Source organism: Salmo trutta, chromosome 39, assembly GCF_901001165.1.
Source record: "Salmo trutta chromosome 39, fSalTru1.1, whole genome shotgun sequence".
Classification (NCBI taxonomy): Eukaryota; Metazoa; Chordata; class Actinopteri; order Salmoniformes; family Salmonidae; genus Salmo; species Salmo trutta.
The window spans coordinates 3074511-3100142 of NC_042995.1; the positions used below are offsets into that span (position 1 = coordinate 3074511).

Below are 25632 nucleotides of genomic sequence, written 5' to 3' on the forward strand. Positions count from 1 at the left end.
TTGGTCTGTGCTATCTGGAATCCTTGGGACGTCCATTGACGTTGATATTTAAAATGGTTGCTGTAGGTAAGCGTTATGGTTAGGTAAAAGGGTAGGGACGTCCCAAGGATCCCAGATAGCAATGATTGGTGCTGCTGCGTCATCATTAGCAGTCTCACGCACGTGTCTCTGTGAGCTTAAGCGGTCGAAGTGTCAGCAGCTAGCTACAGGCAGCGGTAAAAGAAAACCAGCCACAGTCCACTGCTAGCCCCGACCACCGCAAGGACACAGGGCACATGAACAGTGGAATGGCTGCGTCTTCGAGCAGGGTAATGCTGGGGCCTCTCGTTGCTGCCATCGACCAGGGAACGAGCTCGACGCGTTTCCTGGTGAGTTACAACCCCCGCAGTCGCATTGAATGGTTCTTCTCGCCTAACGGTGAATGTCCTTTAAATAACCTAGTTAAACACCCGGTTGATTCCGTTATAACTCTCCGATCTCCTTTTTTAATGTAGCCTATATAGTCGTACACATTCTATTCTAGTCCTATCGACGGAATGTTTGTGCTTTCTGCAGATTTGTTGTTTAGTAATCGTTCATTCATGCACGAACTTGCAGGCCTGTAGTGGAACTAACTAAGGGACAGTTCACTCAATTTTCCTAGTTAATTGACTAAATTACTGTCTTCCTCTTGGATGTCATTTCGGCTTGTAAATTCTATAAGGGTGGTGTCCAATCTCGGTTGTTGCAGCCATTAGGCCTACATCTCCAAATGGCTGGTGTGGCTGCAGGCTCTTTCTCCAGCAGAAATACTTCATTAAACACTAAGCACATGAACCTGATGGCTGGAGCGAAAGCCTGAAACCACACACACACACACACCAGCCCTTTGTGGATAGGGCTATCCTGTAGGACTATCCTATGTGTACATTACATTTACATTTAAGTCATTTAGCAGACGCTCTTATCCAGAGCGACTTACAAATTGAGTAGCCGCTACAGAAATGCTGAGTTTGTAATTCATTCATTGTGCAGACCAGCACATCCTCCAGTGCCTGAGGTTTGTGTAACAGTAGGCTTGGAGGGACTCTCTCCCTCAGTCTGTCCCAGTCCTCCCCCCTGCTGCTACTCGCTGATGGCATATTCTTACCCCGCATTGAAACCAGCTGTTGTGTCCTACAGAAGCCGGTTTGGTCCAGAATGGACAGGTTGACAGGTCACCCCTAAAATCTCAAAATGTTACACTAGCCCTGTGAAGGGAAAGGAGGGGTGGGTGTGTGTGAAAGCTAATGACTAACAAGGACACTTTGATTTGCTAAAGAGCTGTCCGCGTTATTGTTGTCACGTTTCCTGGAGAGGTGTCTGCTGTTGAGGACACTACTGTGATGGGGCATGGAGCTGTCTGTCCCGTCTCCCTTAACGCTGTCCCCTCTCCTCTCCCACAACCGATACATCATAACTCTGTGTGCTCTCTCTCCTGTTGTCGTCCGTCTCCTGTTGTCGTCCGTCTCCTGTTGTCATCCGTCTCCTGTTGTCATGAGTTGTTTTTCAGTTCCGCTCTGAGGTTTAGGTAGCAGAGATACTTTGGTCCAGATGTTCACTCCTGTTCTCCCTTCTCATCCCCAGGTGTTCAATGCTAAAACAGCCGAGCTCCTCAGTCACCATCAGGTTGAGATCAACCAGAGTTTCCCCAAGGAAGGGTCAGTACATGCAGCCGTGTTGCCTCTACAAATCCCCTGTTAGTTCCATTCAAACTGGATGACCTGTAACCTGAGGTCTATTAACTTCTCTAGGGCCAGTGGGACGATTTCGTCCCACCTACGTAACAGCCAGTGGAATCCCGTGGCGCGTTATTCAAATACCTTAGAAATGTTATTACTTCAATTTCTCAAACATATGACTATTTTACACCATTTTAAAGACAAGACTCTCGTTAATCTAACCACACTGTCCGATTTCAAAAAGGCTTTACAACGAAAGCAAAACATTAGATTATGTCAGCAGAGTACCCAGCCAGAAATAATCAGACACCCATTTTTCAAGGTAGCATATAATGTCACATAAACCCAAACCACAGCTAAATGCAGCACTAACCTTTGATGATCTTCATCAGATGACACACCTAGGACATTATGTTATACAATACATGCATGTTTTGTTCAATCAAGTTCATATTTATATCAAAAACCAGCTTTTTACATAGCATGTGACGTTCAGAACTAGCATACCCCCCGAACACTTCCGGTGAATTTGCTAAATTACTCACGATAAACGTTCACAAAAAACATAACAATTATTTTAAGAATTATAGATACAGAACTCCTATATGCACTCGCTATGTCCGATTTTAAAATAGCTTTTCGGTGAAAGCACATTTTGCAATATTCTAAGTAGATAGCCCGGCATCACAGGGCTAGCTATTTAGACACCCAGCAAGTTTAGCACTCACCAAAGTCAGATTTACTATAAGAAAAATGTTATTACCTTTGGTGTTCTTCGTCAGAATGCACTCCCAGGACTTCTACTTCAATAACAAATTTTGGTTTGGTCCCAAATAATCCATAGTTATATCCAAATAGCGGCGTTTTGTTTGTGCGTTCAAGACACTATCCGAAAGGGTAAAGAAGGGTGACGCGCACGACGCATTTTGTGACAAAAAATGTCTAAATATTCCATTACCGTACTTCGAAGCATGTCAACCGCTGTTTAAAATCAATTTTTATGCCATCGTAAAAAAGCGATAATATTCCGACCGGGAAAGCGTGTTTAGGTTCAAAGAGAGAGAAAATAAAAACATGGGATCCCCTCGTGCACAAGCCTCAGTCTGATGGCCCTCTGATCGACCACCATCCAAACGCGCTAAAGTTTTTCAGCCAGCGGCTGGAATTACATCATTCAGCTTTTTCCCGGGTTCTGAGAGCCTATGGGAGCCGTAGGAAGTGTCACGTTACAGCAAAGATCCTAAATGTTCTTTAAACAGAGCCAAGAAGCCCAAGGAATGGTCAGAGAGGGTACTTCCTGTTTGGAATCTTCTCAGGTTTTTGCCTCCCATATGAGTTCTGTTATACACAGACACCATTCAAACAGTTTTAGAAACTTTAGGTGTTTTCTATCCAAAGCCAATAATTATATGCATATTCTAGTTACTGGGCAGGAGTAGTAACCAGATTAAATCGGGTACGTTTTTTATCCGGCCGTGTAAATACTGCCCCCTAGCCCTAACAGGTTAACCTCTGACCTTTAACCCTCTGTTTAGGTGGGTGGAGGAGGATCCCAAAGAGATCCTGCAGTCTGTGTACGAGTGTATGGAGAGAACCTGTGAGAAACTCACCCAGCTCAACGTTGACATCTCCAACATCAAAGGTAAAACACACACACCACATACTGAATACACCCACACAAACGCTTCCTCATACTACAGACTGTCACTTTCACTCACCAAACGTGAAACTTTCTAGCCATTGGAGTGACCAATCAGAGAGAGACGACGTTGGTTTGGGACAAAGAGACTGGCGAGCCCCTCTACAATGCTATCGGTGAGATATGAATATGTGGCTGTGTTCACATCTCTTTCCTCATGACCTAAAGCCATCATCTAAGGCCTGGAAGGATTTTAAAGACCCAGGTTGTGTTGGTTGTGTGCAGTGTGGCTGGACCTGCGGACCCAGTCGACCGTGGAGCGTCTGATCAACAAGACACCTGGGAGAAACAAGAACCATTTGAAGGTGAGACGTGTTTTTATCAAGCCTAGCTTACCCAGACATCACAGGCAAATGTGTCCAAGAAACAATCCAACTATTCCAACTATCTGAAGTAAAACAAAAGAAGAACTCAGTTCCACCTCTCTGAGGTCTGTCATAATTGTCCCCCCTCTCTGCTCAGCACAAGACGGGTCTCCCAATCAGTACGTACTTCAGTGCTGTGAAGCTTCGCTGGCTGATGGATAATGTGGACGAGGTCGCTGAGGCAGTCCTGACACACAGAGCCATGTTTGGTACCGTCGACTCCTGGCTCATCTGGGTAGGATGAACACACCTCTTTAGATGGGGTTTATGATGTCTGTGTGTGGTAAGGATAGGAAAGGCCCACCATGGCCATCTGTATACTCCAAGACAAGTTGTCCTCTGTTGTGTTTCTGACTAGATCTTACAGTGTTTGCCCACTGACAAAGAAAGGATCAGTCTATAATTTTAATGTTAGGTTTATTTGAACAGTGAGAGACAGAATAACAACAAAAATATCGAGAAAAACGCATGTCAAAAATGTTATAAATTGATTTGCATTTTAATGAGGGAAATAAGTATTTGACCCCCTCTCAATCAGAAAGATTTCTGGCTCCCAGGTGTCTTTTATACAGGTAACGAGCTGAGATTAGGAGCACACTCTTAAAGGGAGTGCTCCTAATCTCAGCTTGTTACCTGTATAAAAGACACCTGTCCACAGAAGCAATCAATCAATCAGATTCCAAACTCTCCACCATGGCCAAGACCAAAGAGCTCTCCAAGGATGTCGGGGACAAGATTGTAGACCTACACAAGGCTGGAATGGGCTACAAGACCATCGCCAAGCAGCTTGGTGAGAAGGTGACAACATTTGGTGCGATTATTCGCAAATGGAAGAAACACAAAAGAACTGTCAATCTCCCTCGGCCTGGAGCTCCATGCAAGATCTCACCTCGTGGAGTTGCAATGATCATGAGAACGGTGAGGAATCAGCCCAGAACTACACGGGAGGATCTTGTCAATGATCTCAAGGCAGCTGGGACCATAGTCACAAAGAAAACAATTGGTAACACACTACGCCGTGAAGGACTGAAATCCTGCAGCGCCCGCAAGGTCCCCCTGCTCAAGAAAGCACATATACATGCCCGTCTGAAGTTTGCCAATGAACATCTGAATGATTCAGAGGACAACTGGGTGAAGTGTTTTGGTCAGATGAGATCAAAATGGAGCTCTTTGGCATCAACTCAACTCGCCGTGTTTGGAGGAGAAGGAATGCTGCCTATGACCCCAAAAAACCATCCACACCGTCAAACATGGAGGTGGAAACATTATGCTTTGGGGGTGTTTTTCTGCTAAGGGGACAGGACAACTTCATTGCATCAAAGGGACGATGGACGGGGCCATGTACTGTCAAATCTTGGGTGAGAACTTCCTTCCCTCAGCAAGGGCATTGAAAATGGGTCGTGGGTGGGTATTCCAGCATGACAATGACCCAAAACACACGGCCAAGGCAACAAAGGAGTGGCTCAAGAAGAAGCACATTAAGGTCCTGGAGTAGCCTAGCCAGTCTCCAGACCTTAATCCCATAGAAAATCTGTGGAGGGAGCTGAAGGTTCAAGTTGCCAAACGTCAGCCTCGAAACCTTAATGACTTGGAGAAGATCTGCAAAGAGGAGTGGGACAAAATCCCTCCTGAGATGTGTGCAAACCTGGTGGCCAACTACAAGAAACGTCTGACCTCTGTGATTGCCAACAAGGGTTTTGCCACCAAGTACTAAGTCATGTTTTGCAGAGGGGTCAAATATTTATTTCCCTCATTAAAATGCAAATATTTGATAACATTTTTGACATGCATTTTTCTGGATTTTTTTGTTATTCTGTCTCACTGTTCATATAAACCTACCATTAAAATTATGGACTGATCATTTCTTTGTAAGTGGGCAAACGTACAAAATCAGCAGGGGATCAAATACTTTTTTCCCCCACTGTACATGTCCAATATTGTCTGTGCCCCCCCGAGTGTCTGACAGGTGTCTGTGTTTGCCCCCCCCCCCCCCCCACAGTGTCTGACAGGGGGGAAGAGTGGGGGAGTCCACTGCACAGATGTGACCAACGCCAGCAGGACCATGCTGTTTAACATCCACACCCTGGACTGGGACCCAGAGCTCTGCAAGTAGGTGAACGTCTAATACATAGTGTAGTCCCTCATACATGTCCATTCAGTGAGACAAACCATATCTTCTGTGTATTTACACTTGTTCCTGTTTTTGACACGTTCTTTCAGGTACTTTGATATTCCAATGGAGATTCTCCCAAAAGTGAGGAGTTCCTCAGAAATCTACGGCTTAATGGTAAGTCCCCATTGTCTTTGTGTGAATGTCTGTGGGTTGGGAGAAGGTGAATTATGAAGTGTTACTGTCTATTCAACATGCTTATGATTATTATGTAACTGAACCTGTGCTTAGCTGTGCTTCTATCCAATCATAAGCATTTATGAATCACATTCGTAGGGCATTTAGTCTGTTTTTCATAGTCTGTACTTGCTTGAGGTGTTGTCACAAGCATTCTTTTGTGTGTCCCCGTTGTCTATAGAAAATATGTTCTAGCCTGGTGAGTATTGAGGTCTTCATCGATGTCCTCATCACTGTTATTGCTATGTCAGAACCTGATCCCCAGTCATCTTGCTTCTGTGTCAAAGTGATTGAACCATCCAAAGGTGCATTTCCAAGCCACTGAGAAGACAATGGTTAGATGTGTTGAGCAAGACTTTTGAAGGCTTTGAGACAAATATATTTATTTTTAGGGAGTTATGCCTCACCCTAAAATGTACTTATATTGATCCCCCCTTTATTGTATAGGATATAAAGCATTTTATAAGTTTGGGTGAAACAGATTTTCATGCTACACACTATATATATATATATACATACATACATACATACATACATACATACATACATACATACATACACAAACACATAAGAGTATGTGGACACCCCTTCAAATTGGTGGAATCGGCTATTTCAGCCACACCCGCTGCTGACAGGTGTATAAAATCGAGCACACAGCCATGCAATCTCCATAGACAAACATTGGCAGTAGAAGTGCCTTACTGAAGAGCTCAGTGACTTTCAACATGGCACTGTCATAGGATGCCACCTTTCCAACAAGTCAGTTCGTCAAATTTCTGCCCTGCTAGAGCTGCCCTGGTCAACTAAGTGCTGTTATTGTGAAGAGGAACCGTCTAGGAGCAATAATGGCTCAGCCGTGAAGTGGTAGGCCACACAAGCTCACAGAACGGGACCGTCGAGTGCTGTAGCACGTAAAACATTTCTGTCCTCTGTTGCAACAGTCACTACCGAGTTCCAAACTGCCTCTGGAAGCAACGTCAGCACAATAACTGTTTGTTGGGAGCTTCATGAAATGGGTTTCCATGACCGAGCAGCCGCACAAGCTTAAGATCACCATGCGCAATGCCAAGCGTCTGCTGGAGTGGTGTAAAGCTCGCTGCCATTGGACTCTGGAGCAGTGGAAACGCGTGAGTCACGCTTCACCATCTGGCAGTCCAACGGGCGAATCTGGGTATGGTGGATGCCAGGAGAATGCTACCTGCCCCAATGCATAGTGCAAACTGTAAAGTTTGGTGGAGGAGGAATAATGGTCTGGGGCTGTTTTTCATGGGTCGCGCTATGCCCCCTAGTTCCAGTGAAGGGAAATCTTAACGCTACAGCATAACATTCTAGATGATTCTGTACTTCCAACTTTGTGGCAACAGTTTGGGGAAGGCCCTTTCCTCTTTCATTATGACAATGCCCCCGTGCACAAAGCGAGGTCCATACAGAAATGGTTTGAGATCGGTGTTGGAGAACATGACTGGCCTGCACAGAGCCCTGACTTTAACCCCATCGGACACCTTTGGGATGAATTGGAACGCCGACTGCGAGCCAGGCCTAATCGCCCAACATCAGTGTCCGACCTCACTAATGCTGTTGTGGCTGAATGGAAGCAAGTCCCCGACGCCTTCCCGGAAGAGTGGAGGCTATTATAGCAGCGGGGGGGGGGGGGACCAACTCCATATTAATACCCATGGTTTTGGAATGAGATGTTCGATGAGCAGGTGTCCACATGCTTTTGTAGTGTATTTGTAAAACACATCTTGAGTAGTCAGGTCCGACTGAAACAGACATTCACCAAACTGTCCTGGATAAGATTGGAAATGTACTGGATGGGTGTGTGCTTCCTGCTCCTGTCGTGGCATGCCGCTCCGCTACTGTGGATGATGCCGCCCTACACCTTACTGCGATGCCCCACGCCTTGCCCAGGTGTTCAGTGGGCTGCTGTCTACTTCCTGTCTGGCTGCTCCTCATCCTGTTGACGTGTTTCTACAAGCTGTTCCGTAAATCTCTTCACTCTTCCACTCAGTTCCATTTCGGTCGGCTCAGTTCCATTTCGATCCCTAGCCCCTTTTGGGGATTGAGGGTTATATTGAGTTCAATGGGAGTGAAGATATTTGACTTGTGTGCCTTAAACCATTTGCCTCCAAGACAAACGCATTCGTCTGTCTCCTTCATGCTCTTTGATTGGCTGTATCGAGAACTTCTGTTGGCTATAGCACCATACTGTATAGTAAAACAGTTCTACAGTCTGTCTGTACACAAGTAACACTTCTACGGCAGCTTGAAACATCAAGCTGGCATGGCGTTTTATACAGGGAAGAGTCTTGCTTTGCTGGGTCTTGTGGTTACAGAGTTGGCCAGAATTCTAAACTGTGAAGCTGTTCATTTTTCTAACACGTTTTGTTTCGTTGACAGAAGTCGGGCTGTCTTAGTGGCATACCCATCTCAGGGGTAGGTTTTGAAACATCCTGTCTTACTCTATTCAAGGTCTCTTATTACATTTCCTGATGTTATGAGGAGTGATTGGCACCTGTTCCCACCAATCTGAAGGGTCTTTGTTTACAGTGTCTTGGGGACCAATCGGCTGCTCTTGTTGGACAGATGTGCTTTCAGGAAGGGCAGGCCAAAAACACGTAAGACTTCTCTCCATAGGTTTTTCATAGCTGGTGATATAACCATATATTTGGGATGTACTGTAAGATAGTTTTGAGATATAATGCTGTGACAAACATCTGACCAGGTATGACTATCTTTCAGATATGGAACGGGCTGCTTTCTACTCAGAAACACTGGGGCCAAGGTGATTTTCTACCAAATGATCTTAAAAAGAAAAGATAAAGATGTGGAACATTCATCTGTGACATCACTCAGCCTAGACAGCCTGTCTCTTGAAAGTTGTTTTAATATATCTGTTTAACTGTTATCTCTTGCAGCCTGTCATGTCGGAGCATGGCCTACTAACCACGGTGGCGTACAAACTAGGTCGAGACAAACCTGCCTGCTACGCACTAGAGGTAGGCATGGATCATAGATGAAACTTGTACAGCACTAATATGCACTCATCTCTAACCTGATTGGTCTGTTGTTGTCAGTTCTATTTTCTGATTGGTCCTTAATTCCCCTACTGGTCTATGATTGGTCGTTGCCAGGGCTCAGTGGCCATAGCGGGGGCTGTGGTTCGCTGGCTGAAGGACAACCTGGGGATCATTCAGACTTCCACAGAGCTGGGTAAGGGGAAGTCCTGTCCTTCACAACACTAGTAGAGGGGTGTGTTCCAGAACACCTCATGACATAACTCTCTCTCCTCTCCATGCCTCTCCTCTCCATGCCTCTCGTCTCCATGCCTCTCGTCTCCATGCCTCTCGTCTCCATGCCTCTCGTCTCCATGCCTCTCGTCTCCATGCCTCTCGTCTCCATGCCTCTCCTACTTGTTTCCTTCATCCTCAGAGAAACTGGCGGCTTCAGTGGGCACGTCGTATGGATGTTACTTTGTCCCGGCGTTCTCTGGTCTGTACGCCCCCTACTGGGAGCCCAGTGCACGAGGGTGAGTACTAGAACAACTTGGATTCAGCATAGTTTTTAAATGAGCTCATTCTCTTTCCCTTACATTTGGTAAAGAAGGTTATATCAAGTTATTTTACACTTCTTATCTCGCTCTCATACACAGGATAATCTGTGGTCTGACTCAGTTCACTAACAAGAGTCACCTGGCCTTCGCTGCGTTGGAAGCTGTCTGTTTCCAGACTCGAGAGATCCTGGATGCGATGAACCAGGACAGTGGCATCCCTCTGACCCAGCTCCAGGTGGACGGGGGCATGACCTCCAACAGACTACTGATGCAGCTGCAAGCTGATATACTCTGCATCCCCGTTGGTAAGAGTCTCTCTCTCTCTCTCTCTCACTCACTCACTCACTCACTCACTCACTCACTCACTCACTCACTCACTCACACTGTTTATGTTAATATCCACAATGATGAGGAAGAATGTGTTTGTAGTGAAGCCCTCCATGCCTGAGACCACTGCCCTGGGGGCGGCCATGGCTGCAGGGGCAGCAGAGGGGGTCAGTGTCTGGAGCCTGCGTCCTGAGGACCTCAGTGAGGTCACCTCTGAGAAGTTTGAGCCACAAATCAACCCTGAAGGTAAGGGACATGTAAAGCACTGTTACCTTATTTCAATACTAGCAGTTCCTATTTGTTTGGACACAGTCAAAAGTTTGGACACCTCCTCATTTTTAGGGTTTTATTTATTTTTACTATTTTCTACATTTTAAAATAATAGTGAAGACATCAAAACTATGAAATAACACATGGAATCATGTAGTAACCAAAAAAGTGTTAAATAAATCAAAATATATTTTAGATTCTTCAAAGTAGCCACCCTTTGCTTGGATGACAGCTTTGCACACTCTTGGCATTCTCTCAACCAACTTCACCTGGAATGCTTTTCCAACTTGAAGGAGTTCCCACATATGCTGAGCACTTGTTAGCTGCTTTTCCTTCACTCTGCAGTCCAACTCATCCCAAACCATCTCAATTGGATTGAGGTCGGGTGATTGTGGAGGCCAAGTCATCTGATGCAGCACTCCATCACTCTCCTTCTTGGTCAAATAGCCCTTACACAGTCTGTTGATGTGTTGGGTCATTGTCCTGTTGAAAAACAAATGATAGTCCCACTAAGCGCAAACCAGATGGGATGGCGTATCACTGCAGAATGCAGTGGTAGCCATGCTGGTTAAGTGTGCCTTGAGTTCTAAATAAATCACTGACAGTGTCACCAGCAAAGCACCATCACACCTCCTCCTCTATGCTTCATGGTGGGAACCACACGTGCGGAGATCATCTGTTCACCTACTCTGCATCTCACAAAGACACTGCAGTTGGAACCACAAATCTCACATTTGGACTCATCAGACCAAAGGACAGATTTCCACCATAATATCCATTGTTCGTGTTTCTTGGCCCAAGCAAGTCTCTTCTTCTTATTGGTGTCCTTTTAGTAGTGGTTTCTTTGCAGCAATTTGATCATGAAGGCCTGATTCACGCAGTCTCCTCTGAACAGTTGATGTTGACATGTCTGTTACTTGAACTCTGAAGCATTTATTTGAGCTGCAATCTGAGACTGGTAATTCTAATGAACTTATCCTCTGCAGCAGAGGTAACTCTGGGTCTTCCTGTCCTGTGGCGGTCCTCATGAGAGCCAATTTCATCATAGCGCTTGATGGTTTTTGTGACTGCACTTGAGGAAACTTTCAAAGTTCTTGAAATGTTCCGGATTGACTGACCTTCATGCCATAAAATAATAATAATATTGAACCTTTTTATTTAACTAGGCAAGTCAGTTAAGAACAAATTCTTATTTACAATGACTGCCTAGCCCGGCCAAACCCGGACGATGCTGGGCCAATTGTGTGCTGCCCTATGGGACTCCCAATCACGGCCAGTGACGCCTCTAGCACTGAGATGCAGTGACTTAGACCACTGTGCCACTCGGGAGCCCTGTGATGGACTGTTGTTTCTCATATTTGAACTGTTCTTGCCATAATATGGATAAAAATCAAAACCCCTGGAATGAGTAGGTGTGTCCAAGGTGTTGACTGGTAGTGTAGGTCAAAAGTATTTGTCTCTATCAATTCTGGAGGTGAGGCACACCACTGTTACCTTATTTCATTGCTAGCAGTTCCTTTTTGTTTGAACACAGACATGGGTCAAGTATTTGTCTGTCTCTCTGTCTCTCTATGAACCCTGGAGGTCAGGGAGCCTATGGTAAGGACAATATACATGAACCCAGCAAACAACTGCACAATGTTTGCTGTTGTGCCCATGTGAATAAATGGGATTATGTATTTATTTCTGTCTTTCTCTCCCCCTCTCGTTCTCTCTCGTTCTCTCTCCCCCGCTCTCGTTCTCTCCTCTCTGCTCTGTAGAGAGTGAGTTTAGATATGCTCGCTGGAAGAAGGCTGTACAGAGAGCCATGAACTGGGAAACCACTGAACCCATCTCTAATGGAAATGGTAGGGACTGTTCTCCACTTCACCTGACTGGTTTAATGTAGGCTGCTCCATAATAGCAATGTGTATAACAACATCAAGGAACAGTAAGACTGAGCAGTGGTGCCCCTAATGAATACAGTGATAGACTGGGTGGCTGTTCCAATTCCTAAAAACACAGTTAACTTCTAAACTGGAGAAAAAGTCCAAAACATTGTAATCTAGAGTGGCAATATTGTTGTTGAGCTGTGGCCTGGTCCCAGGCCTGTTTGTACTGTCTTGCCAACTCTTATGGTCATCGTCACGCCAATGACCGTAGGAGTTGGCAAGACAGTAGAAATAAAGGGATCTTGGAACAGGCTAGTTAAGCTGTACCCAGAGGTGGTAATTCTGTCCTGCTGTTTGTCTCTCTCTCTCTCCTCTGTCTTGCTTGAATTGGACCTGGGTTTGGACATCGTCCAGGTGAAACTAGTATCTTCAGTAGTGTCCCACTGGGCTTTTACATTCTGGGTAGCATGTTAATGTTAATTGGAGCAAAATACATCGCAGGTCAGTGTCCGCTTTAGTGTGGATGTGCTAACAGTGCATGAGAGAGGGTGTGTGTGTGTGTGTGTGTGTGTGTGTGTGTGTGACGTACATGTACTTTCTATGAGCAAGGATGAAGAATCTGAACATTGTGGTGTGTTTGTGTGTACGTACTCTATCAGACTAGCTTTCAGTTGATCTGAGGGATAAAGTGGTGTTGAAGTGTTTTTGTGTGGTTAATCTGTATCCTAACAAAGTTAGACTGACTAGCTCTCCCAACCTGCTGCTACTGCAACAATCACATGCTTTACCTGATCGTTTCTCCTGCAGTAACACCATAGCACCTGCTACCTCTTCCTTCCAAGACTTAGCGATACTACCAGCTTGCATTCTTGCATCAATTGCATGACATTATCCTGTAGTTTCAATCCCTGGCATTTATAGCAAAACATCCCCTCTTATGTGGCCTGGTGGTATTAAACTCTTTCTCTCTGTTTTGTTTTTACCCAGGCCACAAGTAGACTGTGGCCCGTGATGCATTGCGGCGGATCAGAAGAAGGGGCGGGTTCAAGAAAGGACACATCCTGCTATTCTTCAGTTTTACTGGACCCCTCCCTCCCTGTTCCTTTGGTTGAATGGCCAAAACACAAACATTCCATGTCAACGCTCCAATCCAACCGTTACCTGGAAACTCAACTGTTGGCCTGGAGCCCAGTGGCTGATGGGAACTGTAGTGTGGAATGGACCCAGTATGAATAAATCTGGTGTTTAGGAATGATGTTGCTCTGGATCCTAATGGACACTGCTCTTCTTGTGTGACTGAGTGAATGGGGGGTGTAGTGACTGTGGGGTGGTGAATATGGGTTGTGTATGCAATATCTATCCATGTCATTTTTGGTTCCTTGTTTTTGTCAACGATATTCACTAATGTAGAGCTATTCACGGAACACAATTCTTATCTAATCCAAAAACACAATCTGTCAATTGTGATGTTGCCCTGCTGTCACTGTCACACATCCCTCACTTCACTGTTGTGCTAGAACGAGATCTCCCAACGTTATCTTGGAAAGGGCCTCACAATGAACTGCAATGTGGGTTTCTGGAGCACTTTTTAGGTTTTGTTCTGGGTTTGTCTAGTATGTAAATGGTCTGAGAGAAACCTTTTATAACCCTGTTTGGTTGAACCCACTGCATGCTGAGACCGTTTGGGTTGGAGAGCAGAACTTGAGTCTCGTGGCCCCAAGAAATGGTAATGCAGGGTTATTGTAAAGGACTAGTCTTTGTGTAAAGAAAGTTTTGGTTACTTTTATAAGTTGCCATGTATATAGACAGACTGTTTAAGGATGTAGTTGCCCCTATGCACTGATCTGGGGGGGGGGGGGTTAGTGTTCCCCCCTATGGAGGATTGGGGTAAGGTAAGCTGATCCTAGATCTATGCTCTGGGGAAACTTAACTTGTGAGGGTTTGTCCCAAATGGTACACTGTTCTATGTAGAGTATAACCTTTGACCAGGACCCATTTGGGACGCAGCCTGAGTAAGGGACCCATTGTTTAACGTACCAAAAAGTAGTGACTTTCTATGGCAACTGAATACTACTGTAAATTTGGCCAATGGATGCATTGTCCAGAGTAAGCATTTTAAACATGCAAACACAGTAAGTAAAATTGATATGAACGGTTTCAGTTTGGAAGACGCCAGACTTGAAAGGCAGAATTCAATCCATATCTTGGAAGATCTGCTGGTTTGAAATTTAAAGGTAATGTTCAGAGACTGCATTCACAGTATACGTTGACTCAATCGCTAATTACCTTTGCATTTTGACACGGACTTTCCGCGATACGGATTGAATCCAGCAAGGCAGCACAATTGTTGCTTCTGACTACTGATTCGAGTCTTCCTTTAAATATACATGCAAGTACTTGAAATTCTTACCCTTTTAATATGAAGTAAAATGGAGACCAGTATTGTTCTGAAAGGGACTTTCAAGCCACTCGAGGGTCAATTGCTTTCTTTGGTTACTATTGTCATCAGGTATGATTTTGCATCTAGCTGACCCCTGTACTGTGGATATGTATATTTCTCATGTGTATATTATGAGAAACAACCAGTTGTCACGTCTGTACAGACCTGCATATCAGGGATAGGAAAATGACATTCATTTTGAAATAAAATTGTTTATTTTAGTATCACTAGCAACTCAGAATTACTATGTTGAGTGACAAGCTATAAGATGACATATCAAATTTCTACTTGGTATCCAAAATAATATCGCGGTCCTTAACTGTACACATTTCCCCCATCACAGGAGCTGGTGGTGTTCCAGGTAACTTAACACAAAACTATTCATCAGTCATTTCTCAAACAGTTTACTACAACAAAACACACATTTGCATCGACCTTGTTGTAAATAAACAGATTTTCACTAGCACAGGTTAATCCTTTGTGGTCTGCTACAGTCCTTGTCATTTGGCCATCTTGATTTCCCAGAAGGCACTGGGAGAGGCCCTGTGTGATGAGGTCAGTGTCTCCTGGGCTACATTCCAATGTTCATCCTAGCATACTACAGTACTTAAAATGCTTGCCCAATACATTGCTTCATTGGAATGTAGCAGTGGTATGCTAGTGTGGATATTGGAACAGAACCTTGTTGAAGCTGCATCACCTTGTCTCCTTTCCTTTATCAGTGGTTAGATGTAGAAGAACTGCACTGGGTCTGCTTCATACCACTCTCAATGGTTTTCCTGGCCCTATATTCAGGTCAGAGTGGATGAAGGGAAGTACACCACTCAAGAGGTTGTGGCTGCGTCCTACATGAGCATGTCTGTCTCCTCCAGAGAGGCCTCGCTCATCACCTCAGAGTCCTCGCTCTGGTCCTTGTCACAGAGAGCGTCCCCCGCTGTCCTCTTCACACCCCTCTGCTTCGACAGGGCGACTGCGTAGCGGATGGTGTACATGTTCCAGTCACAACTGCACAGGACACAGAGACAAATGAACACGACCACATTCCACACTGTTACAGGACACAGATCTGTAACAGTCTGTACTGAGACGGAGAGAGAAGAAAATATGTAATATATTTGGACTTACAGTTTTGAGAGATCCTCAAAGTGCTTTTGAATACTCTTCTGCAGTGACTGAATGGTGGGCAGAACAGCTCCAGACCTGATCAACATAAAACAGTGTTTAGCAGTCTGCTGCGGCTTCACAATCCTTTATCTAAATGACTCTACAAGATGCCATTTCTCCTCTCAGTAAATGTTGAACTGTTTTTGATACGGAAGATAAGCCTGGTATTTCTCTGGTGTGTTTGTGGCCAGCAGTACCCACCTGGTTTTGAGTTTCTGTCCATGCTGCGTGAGGAGAGACTGGGACCAGCTCAGGTAGAACTGCAGGTGACCACATCGCTCCAGGGCTGATGCTATGAAACCTAACAGTTTCTCTACATAGACATCAGGCAGGGAGCCGCACACCACGGCGACTAAAACACACACAGAGGACATGCTGATGGCGTGTGACTACTACCATGATAATCTACTGGTCTGTGGTTACAAAAAACTAACTCTTACACCCTCCAAGACCCAACCTCTCATTTTTACAAACTAGTACAGATCGCAGCAATTTGACCAGAAATTAAAGTCACATGACACCTTTACGGAAACAGAAATGCCCATGAGCACTCACTCTGGTGGTGTGGCACAGCCTCCAGGACTTCTTGTGTGAGGGCGGTCTCGTTGAGGCGGAACGCCAGCACGATGGCTGTCGCCCACTCGGCCTGGCGCAGCTGTCGGCGGACGCTGGCGGGGGTCACGTCCAGGTCAAGGTCGTAGGGGTCAAACACCAGCGCCCCGTCCAGAGAGTAGGTCAGCAGGCCCTCTGTGGAGGTAGCAGCCCAGCTACGACCTGAGAGAAGAGAGAGGTGGAGGGGGAAGAGAGAAGAGAGAGAGGTGGAGTGGAAAGAGAGAAGAGAGGTGGAGTGGAAAGAGAGAAGAGAGAGGTGGAGGGGAAAGAGAGAAGAGAGAGAGGTGGAGTGGAAAGAGAGAAGAGAGAGAGGTGGAGTGGAAAGAGAGAAGAGAGAGAGGTGGAGGGGAAAGAGAGAAGAGAGAGAGGTGGAGGGGAAAGAGAAGAGAGAGAGGTGGAGTGGAAAGAGAGAAGAGAGAGGTGGAGGGGAAAGAGAGAAGAGAGAGAGGTGGAGTGGAAAGAGAAGAGAGGTGGAGGGGAAAGAGAGAAGAGAGAGAGGTGGAGTGGAAAGAGAGAAGAGAGGTGGAGGGGAAAGAGAGAAGAGAGAGAGGTGGAGGGGAAAGAGAAGAGAGAGAGGTGGAGTGGAAAGAGAGAAGAGAGAGGTGGAGGGGAAAGAGAGAAGAGAGAGAGGTGGAGGGGAAAGAGAAGAGAGAGGTGGAGGGGAAAGAGAGAAGAGAGAGGTGGAGTGGAAAGAGAGAAGAGAGAGGTGGAGGGGAAAGAGAGAAGAGAGGTGGAGTGGAAAGAGAGAAGAGAGAGGTGGAGGGGAAAGAGAGAAGAGAGAGGTGGAGTGGAAAGAGAGAAGAGAGGTGGAGGGGAAAGAGAGAAGAGAGGTGGAGGGGAAAGAGAGAAGAGAGAGGTGGAGGGGAAAGAGAGAGAGGTGGAGAGGAAAGAGAGAGAGGTGGAGAGGAAAGAGAGAGAGGTGGAGAGGAAAGAGAGAGAGGTGGAGAGGAAAGAGAGAGAGTTGGAGAGGAAAGAGAGAAAAGCGTTGACATTGGATCAGGTGGACTCTTCAGCAGAACCAGCTCAGATAAGACACTTGTAATCCTGATACTAACCAGTAGGAGAGAAGCGGATAGAGCTCACTCTGATTTCAGGCTTGAAATGGCGAGAGCTCATGTCTCCTTTCCTAACCCCGGGCAGACTGAGCTCTACCCCGTCCCCATCGCCCACCCCCTCATCCACCAGCGCCAGACTCCCAAACTCTGTCATTTTCCTCCGGTCCAAGAACTCCTGAAGGAGACAGAAAACAGACGAGATCAATCTCACGCAACACATCTGACTAGAAGACAGCTAGCCGCCATTCTACTAGCACAGTGTACTGTATATATGCTCTGAAGGTGTGCTCAGTCAGAGTACATATGGACTGATAGACCAGTGATCTGTAGGTCAACCTGTGGTCAGTACTGTACCTCCATGGCGTCCAGGGACAGGTTGCAGGAGATCTCAAACTTCTTCATGAGGATCTGTTCTCTGATGTTGTAGATGCAGACAAACTTGGACTGGCCTCCAGCCAGAATGGACTCCCCGTCTGCAGAGTAGCACAGCGACGTGAAGGACCTGGAATACACAGTACGGGTGGCCACACTTAATGCCCGAAGGGAAACTGTGAGGTAATTGCTAAGACGCTGCTTGGGAAATTAACTGTTGGTCCAATAACCAGAACACCGGCAGAAACATCCAGGTTATTCCACTCACTTGCCCTTGGCGGACTGTTTGGAGGTGATCTTGTCGGTCTCCTTGCGTCCCATCTCCAGGTCGTGGCGTCCGCTGACCGAGCCTGTCTGATTGGCTGACTGGGGGTTCCAGAAGGAGATCTCGCCGTCCAGCGTGGCCACGGCTAGCTCCTGGCCATCCGGCCGGTACGACACCGCCAGGCCTGCACAACCAATCAGAGACAGAGACATTCATTCAATGTTTCCCCTACTACCATTACTTCCGCTGAATCCCAAATCGTCTCTAAGTCGCTCTGGATAAGAGCGTCTGCTAAATGACTTAAATGTAAATGTTAAAATGTCTCTACACTCAGCCACACTACGACTAAGTGTCTGTCTGGAAACAACTAACAACTCTGGATTTAGAAAATGACGAAGAAATGCTAATTCAGCAGGAAACTATCCCATTAACATCAGTCAGTCAGAGAGCTGTGGAAGGGACTGAGGGGAGACTGAGGCGGGGCTTACCGTCTGAGGTGAGACGGAGCGTCTCTGTGGTCTGCCAGCTGTCCATCATGTCCCAGAGGCGGACCGTCTTGTCCCATGATGCACTGGCCAGGATGGACTGCACCGGGCTGAAGCACAGACAGCTCACCGGGCCCTCGTGGCCCCCCAGGACCTCTAGCAGACGTCCAGTCTGCATGGACCAGATGAAGACCTCGAAGGAGTCCTGGGCCCCAGCGCTCACCAGGTCCCCGCTCGGGTCCACCGCCAGAGACGAGAACTGGGCCGGCCGCGGAGACGTGAACGTCCGGAAGTTACGGTACCTGTGTAGATACAGTAGTTCTAGACAATCAACCATCAGTATGAACCACTCATTAACCATAGAGCCTGTTTCTCTATGAAATCTTCCTAGTGTATGTGATTGAAAGGAAAAACATGTTTCTGGGAAGGTTTATATAATGTTGCATTGCTAGTTTGTTGTTTTAATTGAAAAAGGGTGAGTATTGGGCATGTCTGTCTTAAACAGGTTTGTGGTGTGGTGTGTAGGTGTGGTGTGGTGTGGTGTGTAGGTGTGGTGTGTAGGTGTGGCGTGGCGTGTAGGTGTGGCGTGTAGGTGTGTAGGTGTGGCGTGTAGGTGTGGTGTGGCGTGTAGGTGTGGTGTGTAGGTGTGGCGTGTAGGTGTGGTGTGGCGTGTAGGTGTGGTGTGTAGGTGTGTAGGTGTGGCGTGTAGGTGTGTAGGTGTGGTGTGTAGGTGTGGTGTGGCGTGTAGGTGTGGTGTGTAGTGTAGATGTGGTGTGTAGGTGTGGCGTGTAGGTGTGTAGGTGTGGCGTGTAGGTGTGGTGTGTAGGTGTGGTGTGGCATGTAGGTGTGGTGTGTAGGTGTGGTGTGGCGTGTAGGTGTGGTGTGTAGTGTAGATGTGGTGTGTAGGTGTGGCGTGTAGGTGTGGTGTGGCGTGTAGGTGTGGTGTGGCATGTAGGTGTGGTGTGGCATGTAGGTGTGGCGTGGCGTGTAGGTGTGGCGTGTAGGTGTGGCGTGTAGTGTAGGTGTGGTGTGGCGTGTAGGTGTGGTGTGGCGTGTAGGTGTGGCGTGTAGGTGTGGTGTGGCGTGTAGGTGTGGTGTGGTGTGCAGGTGTGGTGAGCAGGTGTGGTGTGAAGGTGTGGCGTGAAGGTGTGGCGTGTAGGTGTGGTGTGGCGTGTAGGTGTGATGTGGTGTGGCGTGTAGGTGTGGTGTGTAGTGTAGATGTGGTGTGTAGGTGTGGCGTGTAGGTGTGGTGTGGCGTGTAGGTGTGGTGTGGCGTGTAGGTGTGGTGTGGCGTGTAGGTGTGGCGTGGCGTGTAGGTGTGGCGTGTAGGTGTGGTGTGGCGTGTAGGTGTGGTGTGGCGTGTAGGTGTGGTGTGGCGTGTAGGTGTGGTGTGTAGGTGTGGCGTGTAGGTGTGGTGTGGCGTGTAGGTGTGGTGTGGTGTGCAGGTGTGGTGTGCAGGTGTGGTGTGAAGGTGTGGTGTGTAGGTGTGGTGTGGTGTGTAGGTGTGGTGTGGCGTGTAGGTGTGGTGTGGCGTGTAGGTGTGGTGTGGCGTGTAGGTGTGGTGTGTAGGTGTGGTGTGGCGTGTAGGTGTGGCGTGTAGGTGTGGTGTGGCGTGTAGGTGTGGTGTGCAGGTGTGGTGTGCAGGTGTGGCGTGAAGGTGTGGTGTGTAGGTGTGGCGTGAAGGTGTAGGTGTGGTGTGTAGGTGTGGTGTGGCGTATAGGTGTGGTGTGTAGGTGTGGTGTGGCGTGTGGGTGTGGTGCGGCGTGTAGGTGCGGCGTGTAGGTGTGGCGTGTAGGTGTGGTGTGGCGTGTAGGTGTGGTGTGGCGTGTAGGTGTGGTGTGGCGTGTAGGTGTGGCGTGAAGGTGTGGCGTGTAGGTGTGGTGTGTAGGTGTGGCGTGGTGTGTAGGTGTGGTGTGAAGGTGTGGTGTGTAGGGGCGTGTAGGTGTGGTGTGTAGATGTGGCGTGTAGGTGTGGTGTGTAGGGGCGTGTAGGTGTGGTGTGTAGGGGCGTGTAGGTGTGGTGTGTAGGTGTGGCGTGTAGGTGTGGCGTGAAGGTGTGGTGTGGTGTGTAGGTGTGGTGTGTAGGTGTGGTGTGTAGATGTGGTGTGTAGATGTGGTGTGTAGGTGTGGTGTGTAGGTGTGACGTGGCGTGTAGGTGTGGCGTGTAGGTGTGGTGTGTAGGTGTGGTGTGTAGGTGTGGTGTGTAGGTGTGGTGTGGTGTGTAGGTGTGGTGTGTAGGTGTGGTGTGTAGATGTGGTGTGTAGGTGTGGTGTGTAGGTGTGGTGTGTAGGTGTGGTGTGGCGTGTAGATGTGGCGTGTAGGTGTGGCGTGTAGGTGTGGTGTGTAGGTGTGGTGTGTAGGTGTGGCGTGAAGGTGTGGTGTGAAGCTGCCTTCACCAGGTGTGTTCTCTTACCTGTGAAGGTCGAAGGCTCGGACCGTTCCATCCAGAGAGGCGCTGACTATGACAAAGCCTCTGGAGGTGAAGGTGACGTTAGTGACAGAGCTGGTGTGTTCTGTGAACGTGACGAAGCACAAGCCGCTGGTCATGTTCCACACTTTCACCTGAAACACAGAACACCATCAGCATTCACATGCCTGCTTGAAAACACAGGAAAATCCTGCTGTTGTTACCTAACCATACAATCATTTGGGGGGTGCTTATATTTGTTGTGTAATTGTGTTCCTTGCATATCCCAACTCCCCCTATAGCTCCCGCAGGGAGTGGGGTCACGGCCAGGGTCACCATTTTCATGACCTTGGTATTCCAAAACGTTGTATCATTCAGCCAACACGTGGTTTGGCACAACAGAACAACTGAGATACAGCAGCTAACAGGCCATGGAGAAAAATGTATAAGAACTCACTTTCCCATCATCCCCTCCTGTAGCGATGTACTGTCCATCGGGGGAGTAAGCCAGGGCGGCCATGTTGTTGAAGTGTCCCTGCTGTTTGAACACGTAGGATTCACTCTGCCACTCCCACACCAGCAGCTGGCCCAGACCTGGACAACACACAAGGCAACATGTCACACGGGTAATTGATGATATCTTGTTCCTTTGTTAAACACTGCAAGTTTGGATGTGCTATTTGGGTATGTTAACTGAGACACCATGAGAACATACCTGAGCAGCCAAAGCCTATCCAGTCCCCAGAGCTGTTCATTGACACTGTGGCAATCCTCTGGTCTGAGATACTGAGAACACATGAAAACATACAGGCTGTTATTGCTACTAATAATACAACAAAACCTAATTGTCCTAACAACTTATGATGAATGACCCCACGAGCAAGAACTGCAGGCTTGGGGCCTGAATGAAACTGATCATTGAGTGGTTCAACAGTCGAGGAGTTAGTGTGTGTGTGTGACCCCTGACCTTAGGGAGTGGATGAGGTTGAACTCGGGCAGTTCGTGGAGATGGAAGATCCCCGAGGCGAACCCAGTCACCAGGATGTGTGTGGGCTTGTGGAACGCTGCAGCCGTCAGGTTGTTGAAGTCACCCTCCTTGTTGAAGAAGTGTCTGATGGAGACCAACACAACAGGCAGCGTCCAATCAGAAACCAACCTCACATTGGTAACACTCAGTCGGCCCAAAACAAATGTAAGTATCATCAATCTTTATTTGTAAATTGCTTGGTAAGAGTTGGTTAGACTCGTGGCCAGGCAAACCTTCGAGGCAGTCTGCTGCTGTACCACAGATACTAAAACATGTTTGTGAGATGACATACTTGCTCCTCTGTTTGTATCTGACGTTCTTGGTTCCCTGCTTCTCTTTGGGTCTTTCTCCTTTCCCTCTGATCACCTCTCCTCTGGGCTCTTCCTCCTCTCCTTCTCCTCTCTCCTCCTCTCCTCTCTCCGCTGGTAGCCTGGTCTTTCTCAGAACCAGCCCGTCCAGCTCCGTGTCACTCTCCCACACACACAGCGTCCCGTCCTGGCTCACTGTGTACAACTGGAACACACACATGTTCAGCAGGTCACTATGGAAACATGTACACACACACACACACACAGCGTCCCGTCCTGGCTCACTGTGTACAACTGGAACACACACATGTTCAGCAGGTCACTATGGAAACATGTACACACACACACACACACACACACACACACACACAGCGTCCCGTCCTGGCTCACTGTGTACAACTGGAACACACACATGTTCAGCAGGTCACTATGGAAACATGTACACACACACACACACACACACACACACACACACACACACACACACACACACACACACACACACACACACAGCGTCCCGTCCTGGCTCACTGTGTACACACACGTTTAGCAGGTTACTATGGAAACATGTACACACACACACACACACACACAGCGTCCTGTCCTGGCTCACTGTGTACAACTGGAACACACACATGTTCAGCAGGTCACTATGGAAACATGTACACACACACACATATTCAGCAGGTTACTATGGAAACATGTACACACACACAGCGTCCCGTCCTGGCTCACTGTGTACAACTGGAACACACACATATTCAGCAGGTTACTATGGAAACATGTACACACACACAGCGTCCCGTCCTGGCTCACTGTGTACAACTGGAATACACACATATTCAGCAGGTTACTATGGAAACATGTACACACACACACACACACACAGCGTCCCGTCCTGGCTCACTGTGTACAACTGGAACACACATGTTCAGCAGGTTACTATGGAAACATGTACACACACACACACACTTAAAGGGATACTTCGGGGTTTTGGCATGCTAGCAGATACCCATACACTTCAAGTCATTGTGCTACCTCTAACGTCCTTCATACTGGACACAGAGACATAAACATGGTGTCCACCAGTTTGTCAGACTCTGGGGAAGTAGATAAAGAGCCTCGTTGCCAACATCCCCAAGTATCCCTTTAACTCACATACGGTAAATGATGCACAACCACACGCAGGTTCCAATCTGCTAACACACACAGGGCACATAGAGAAACCTAGAACATGTTGGACACAGAGAAGGGCTGAGGGGGAAACCCCAGAGAGAACACTCACATCTAAACTGTCCTTCTCGAAGAAGCAGCCCACCATGATGTCCTTGTGTCCCCCCAGAGAGTAGTAGATGAGGTTGGACCAGCGCTCGGCTCCAAACACCCAGGTAGACATGTCTTTGCTGCCCACCACAAAGCACCTGCGTGGGGAGAGTTAAGGCAAGGGGTTTCTCTCTACGACAATTATATAATGAAGGGTCACCAGACTAAACTGTATACTGGGGGATGCTAACCTCCAGCGGTAGGGGTAAGCAGTGTTAGCTGGTTTTCCATTGCCAGGTGACATGAAACATGTTCTAGGTGGGCCAGTGACTCACTTGGAGTCGTCGGTCCAGTCGATGCAGGTGGTCTCATCGTAGGGTCCGTAGTAGCTCTTGTCCAAGACAAAGGCATTGAACTCCCGGTTCCTCCCGGGAGCGTGGTACATCAACGCTACATTCTCCTTGGTTACCACAAACTTCCTGAGGACCAGGAGAGAGTCACACCAACAGAGATTAGGCTACATCAGCTGATGTAATGATGTAGCAACGCAGCGTGTGTCATGACGCGTGAGGGACTGACCTGCCATCAGGAGAGAAGCGGATACTGGCCACAGGTTTGTGGAAGTGGAAGTGATGGAGAACAGCCCTTGTGATCAGGCTGATCAGCAACGCTGCTCCATCTTCATCCACCAGTATAGCCAGGTTCCCATCGGGGGAGAGGCCGACACAGGTGATGTTCTTGGCAGTGGACACTGGCAGTGTCTCTGACTTGTTGCTGTTAGAAAGAGGACGTGTTCAGTCAGTCTGTTCTCCAAACGCAATAAGTTAAAATGTATTTTAATCAACACAGTCTTGTAAAGGAATCTAGCTAGCTATAACATGTAGCTAGTTATCAGATACTAGGAATCCTGTAATCAGATGCCATCTTACTTTTTAAGATCAAAGACGGAGACGCGGTTTCCCACCGGACTTATCACAGAGTTGCCATCCTTGGAGAAACTCAGATTCCCATGACGATACACAGCTCCCAACAAATTGGAAAACTAGAGGCAGAAATGAGAAAGATAAGCTATCTAGCTAGCTAACTAACTAACTAAAAAGCTAGCAAGCAGATACAATCTACCGAGTGGTATCACTTACCCTGTAAGCAAACTTCATGTTGGTAGTTGTTCCCTATATTTGCTATTATTTAAATGATCATAAACATCACAGAAAGAGTACATTCATTTATTTCAAGCATGCCACACATGTGTCGGCATGTTGACAGTAGTCATTTCCGTGTATAAAAAGGGCAATTTACGAGTTGAAAGTTGTTAGGGAAATCTACAGAGCCCTCTAGCGTCGAGGAGGGTAAAATGCACGTGAAAGTGAAAAGTTACAAATATTGTTTTGAGACCATACAAAACTCCTCAACTGGTATGTTACACAATTTAAAAAGCCTCCTATATTGCCATACATATCCGTGGGAACCCCAAAACCCTGAGTCATAAGCAAAGCTTTGTAGCTTTCAAATGTGCAGACAGATAAACTTGTAAAGAATGTTAATCCAATTACAAAGTAGGTTAGATGGTGTTTACTCTTTGACAGATTAACATATTAGGAACAAACACTAAACAATCAGCTCCCTGCAGACAAAGTGCACATTATTTACCTAAAGGATTGTCCTAGAACGTTGATCATAAGATGTAATTGTGCACCAGAACTGAATGCAGTCTGCTGCATACACCAATCCTGTCTGCCCCAATAATTCATTCACAATAGATAGTCCCCATCTACCAGACAACAGAAAGAGGGGGGGAGACAGAGAAACAGACAGAGAGAGACAGACAGAGACAGAGACGGGGAGAGAGAGAGACAGACAGAGAGAGACAGAGAGAGGTGGGGAGACAGAGAGACAGAGACAGAGACAAGGAGAGAGAGAGACAGAGAGAGAGAGAGCGAGACGGAGAGAGAGAGAGCCAGAGAGAGACAGAAACGGAGAGAGAGGGGTCGGGGGGGCCTACAGAACTGTCTGAGGAGAACAGTTTTCAAAGGAATGATGGCGTTCTGATGGAATATTTTCTGGAAGGAATGGAGCTGGAAGTGTTCTCTCATGTCATGCAGA

General features: G+C 47.2%; 2 protein-coding genes across 4 annotated transcripts; one reads left to right on the top strand and one right to left on the bottom strand.

The window, feature by feature from the left end:
- The first annotated feature begins 117 nt into the window (after positions 1-117).
- Positions 118-14799, top strand: LOC115179457 (glycerol kinase). Of its 3 annotated transcripts, XM_029741005.1 has the most exons (20): positions 118-368; positions 1606-1679; positions 3236-3342; positions 3438-3515; positions 3625-3704; positions 3862-3999; positions 5764-5873; positions 5985-6051; positions 6293-6310; positions 8512-8547; positions 8662-8729; positions 8854-8896; positions 9030-9110; positions 9246-9324; positions 9544-9640; positions 9764-9969; positions 10094-10237; positions 12022-12108; positions 12547-12633; positions 13120-14799. In XM_029741005.1, the coding sequence occupies exons 1-20, from the start codon at positions 276-278 to the stop codon at positions 13128-13130; spliced, it is 1704 nt and encodes a 567-aa protein (XP_029596865.1). In that variant the 5' UTR covers positions 118-275; the 3' UTR covers positions 13131-14799. The 3 variants fall into 3 exon arrangements, with proteins under 3 accessions (XP_029596865.1, XP_029596867.1, XP_029596866.1); XM_029741007.1 differs by lacking the exon at positions 12547-12633; XM_029741006.1 differs by lacking the exon at positions 6293-6310.
- On the bottom strand, positions 14765-24821 carry pwp2h (PWP2 small subunit processome component). Its single transcript, XM_029741004.1, has 18 exons — positions 24669-24821; positions 24459-24571; positions 24109-24303; positions 23865-24008; positions 23552-23687; positions 22251-22471; positions 21899-22042; positions 21647-21717; positions 21389-21525; positions 20938-21086; positions 18529-18827; positions 18044-18224; positions 17758-17905; positions 17404-17578; positions 16292-16510; positions 15938-16088; positions 15698-15772; positions 14765-15577 (listed from the first exon to the last, which is right to left on the bottom strand). The coding sequence occupies exons 1-18, from the start codon at positions 24684-24686 to the stop codon at positions 15418-15420; spliced, it is 2736 nt and encodes a 911-aa protein (XP_029596864.1). The 5' UTR covers positions 24687-24821; the 3' UTR covers positions 14765-15417.
- Between the last annotated feature and the right edge of the window lie 811 nt (positions 24822-25632).

Coding starts and splice junctions, on each gene's coding strand:
- pwp2h (XM_029741004.1), bottom strand. Junction 24,304..24,458: donor TCCGTCTTTGATCTTAAAAA/GTAAGATGGCAT, acceptor TCTTTCTAACAG/CAACAAGTCAGAGACACTGC. Junction 16,511..17,403: donor TATCCGCTTCTCTCCTACTG/GTTAGTATCAGG, acceptor CTCTTCTCTCAG/GTCGTAGCTGGGCTGCTACC.
- LOC115179457 (XM_029741005.1), top strand. CDS start 276: ATGAACAGTGGAATGGCTGCGTCTTCGAGCAGGGTAATGCTGGGGCCT. Junction 1,680..3,235: donor CAGAGTTTCCCCAAGGAAGG/GTCAGTACATGC, acceptor CCCTCTGTTTAG/GTGGGTGGAGGAGGATCCCA. Junction 3,516..3,624: donor GCCCCTCTACAATGCTATCG/GTGAGATATGAA, acceptor GGTTGTGTGCAG/TGTGGCTGGACCTGCGGACC.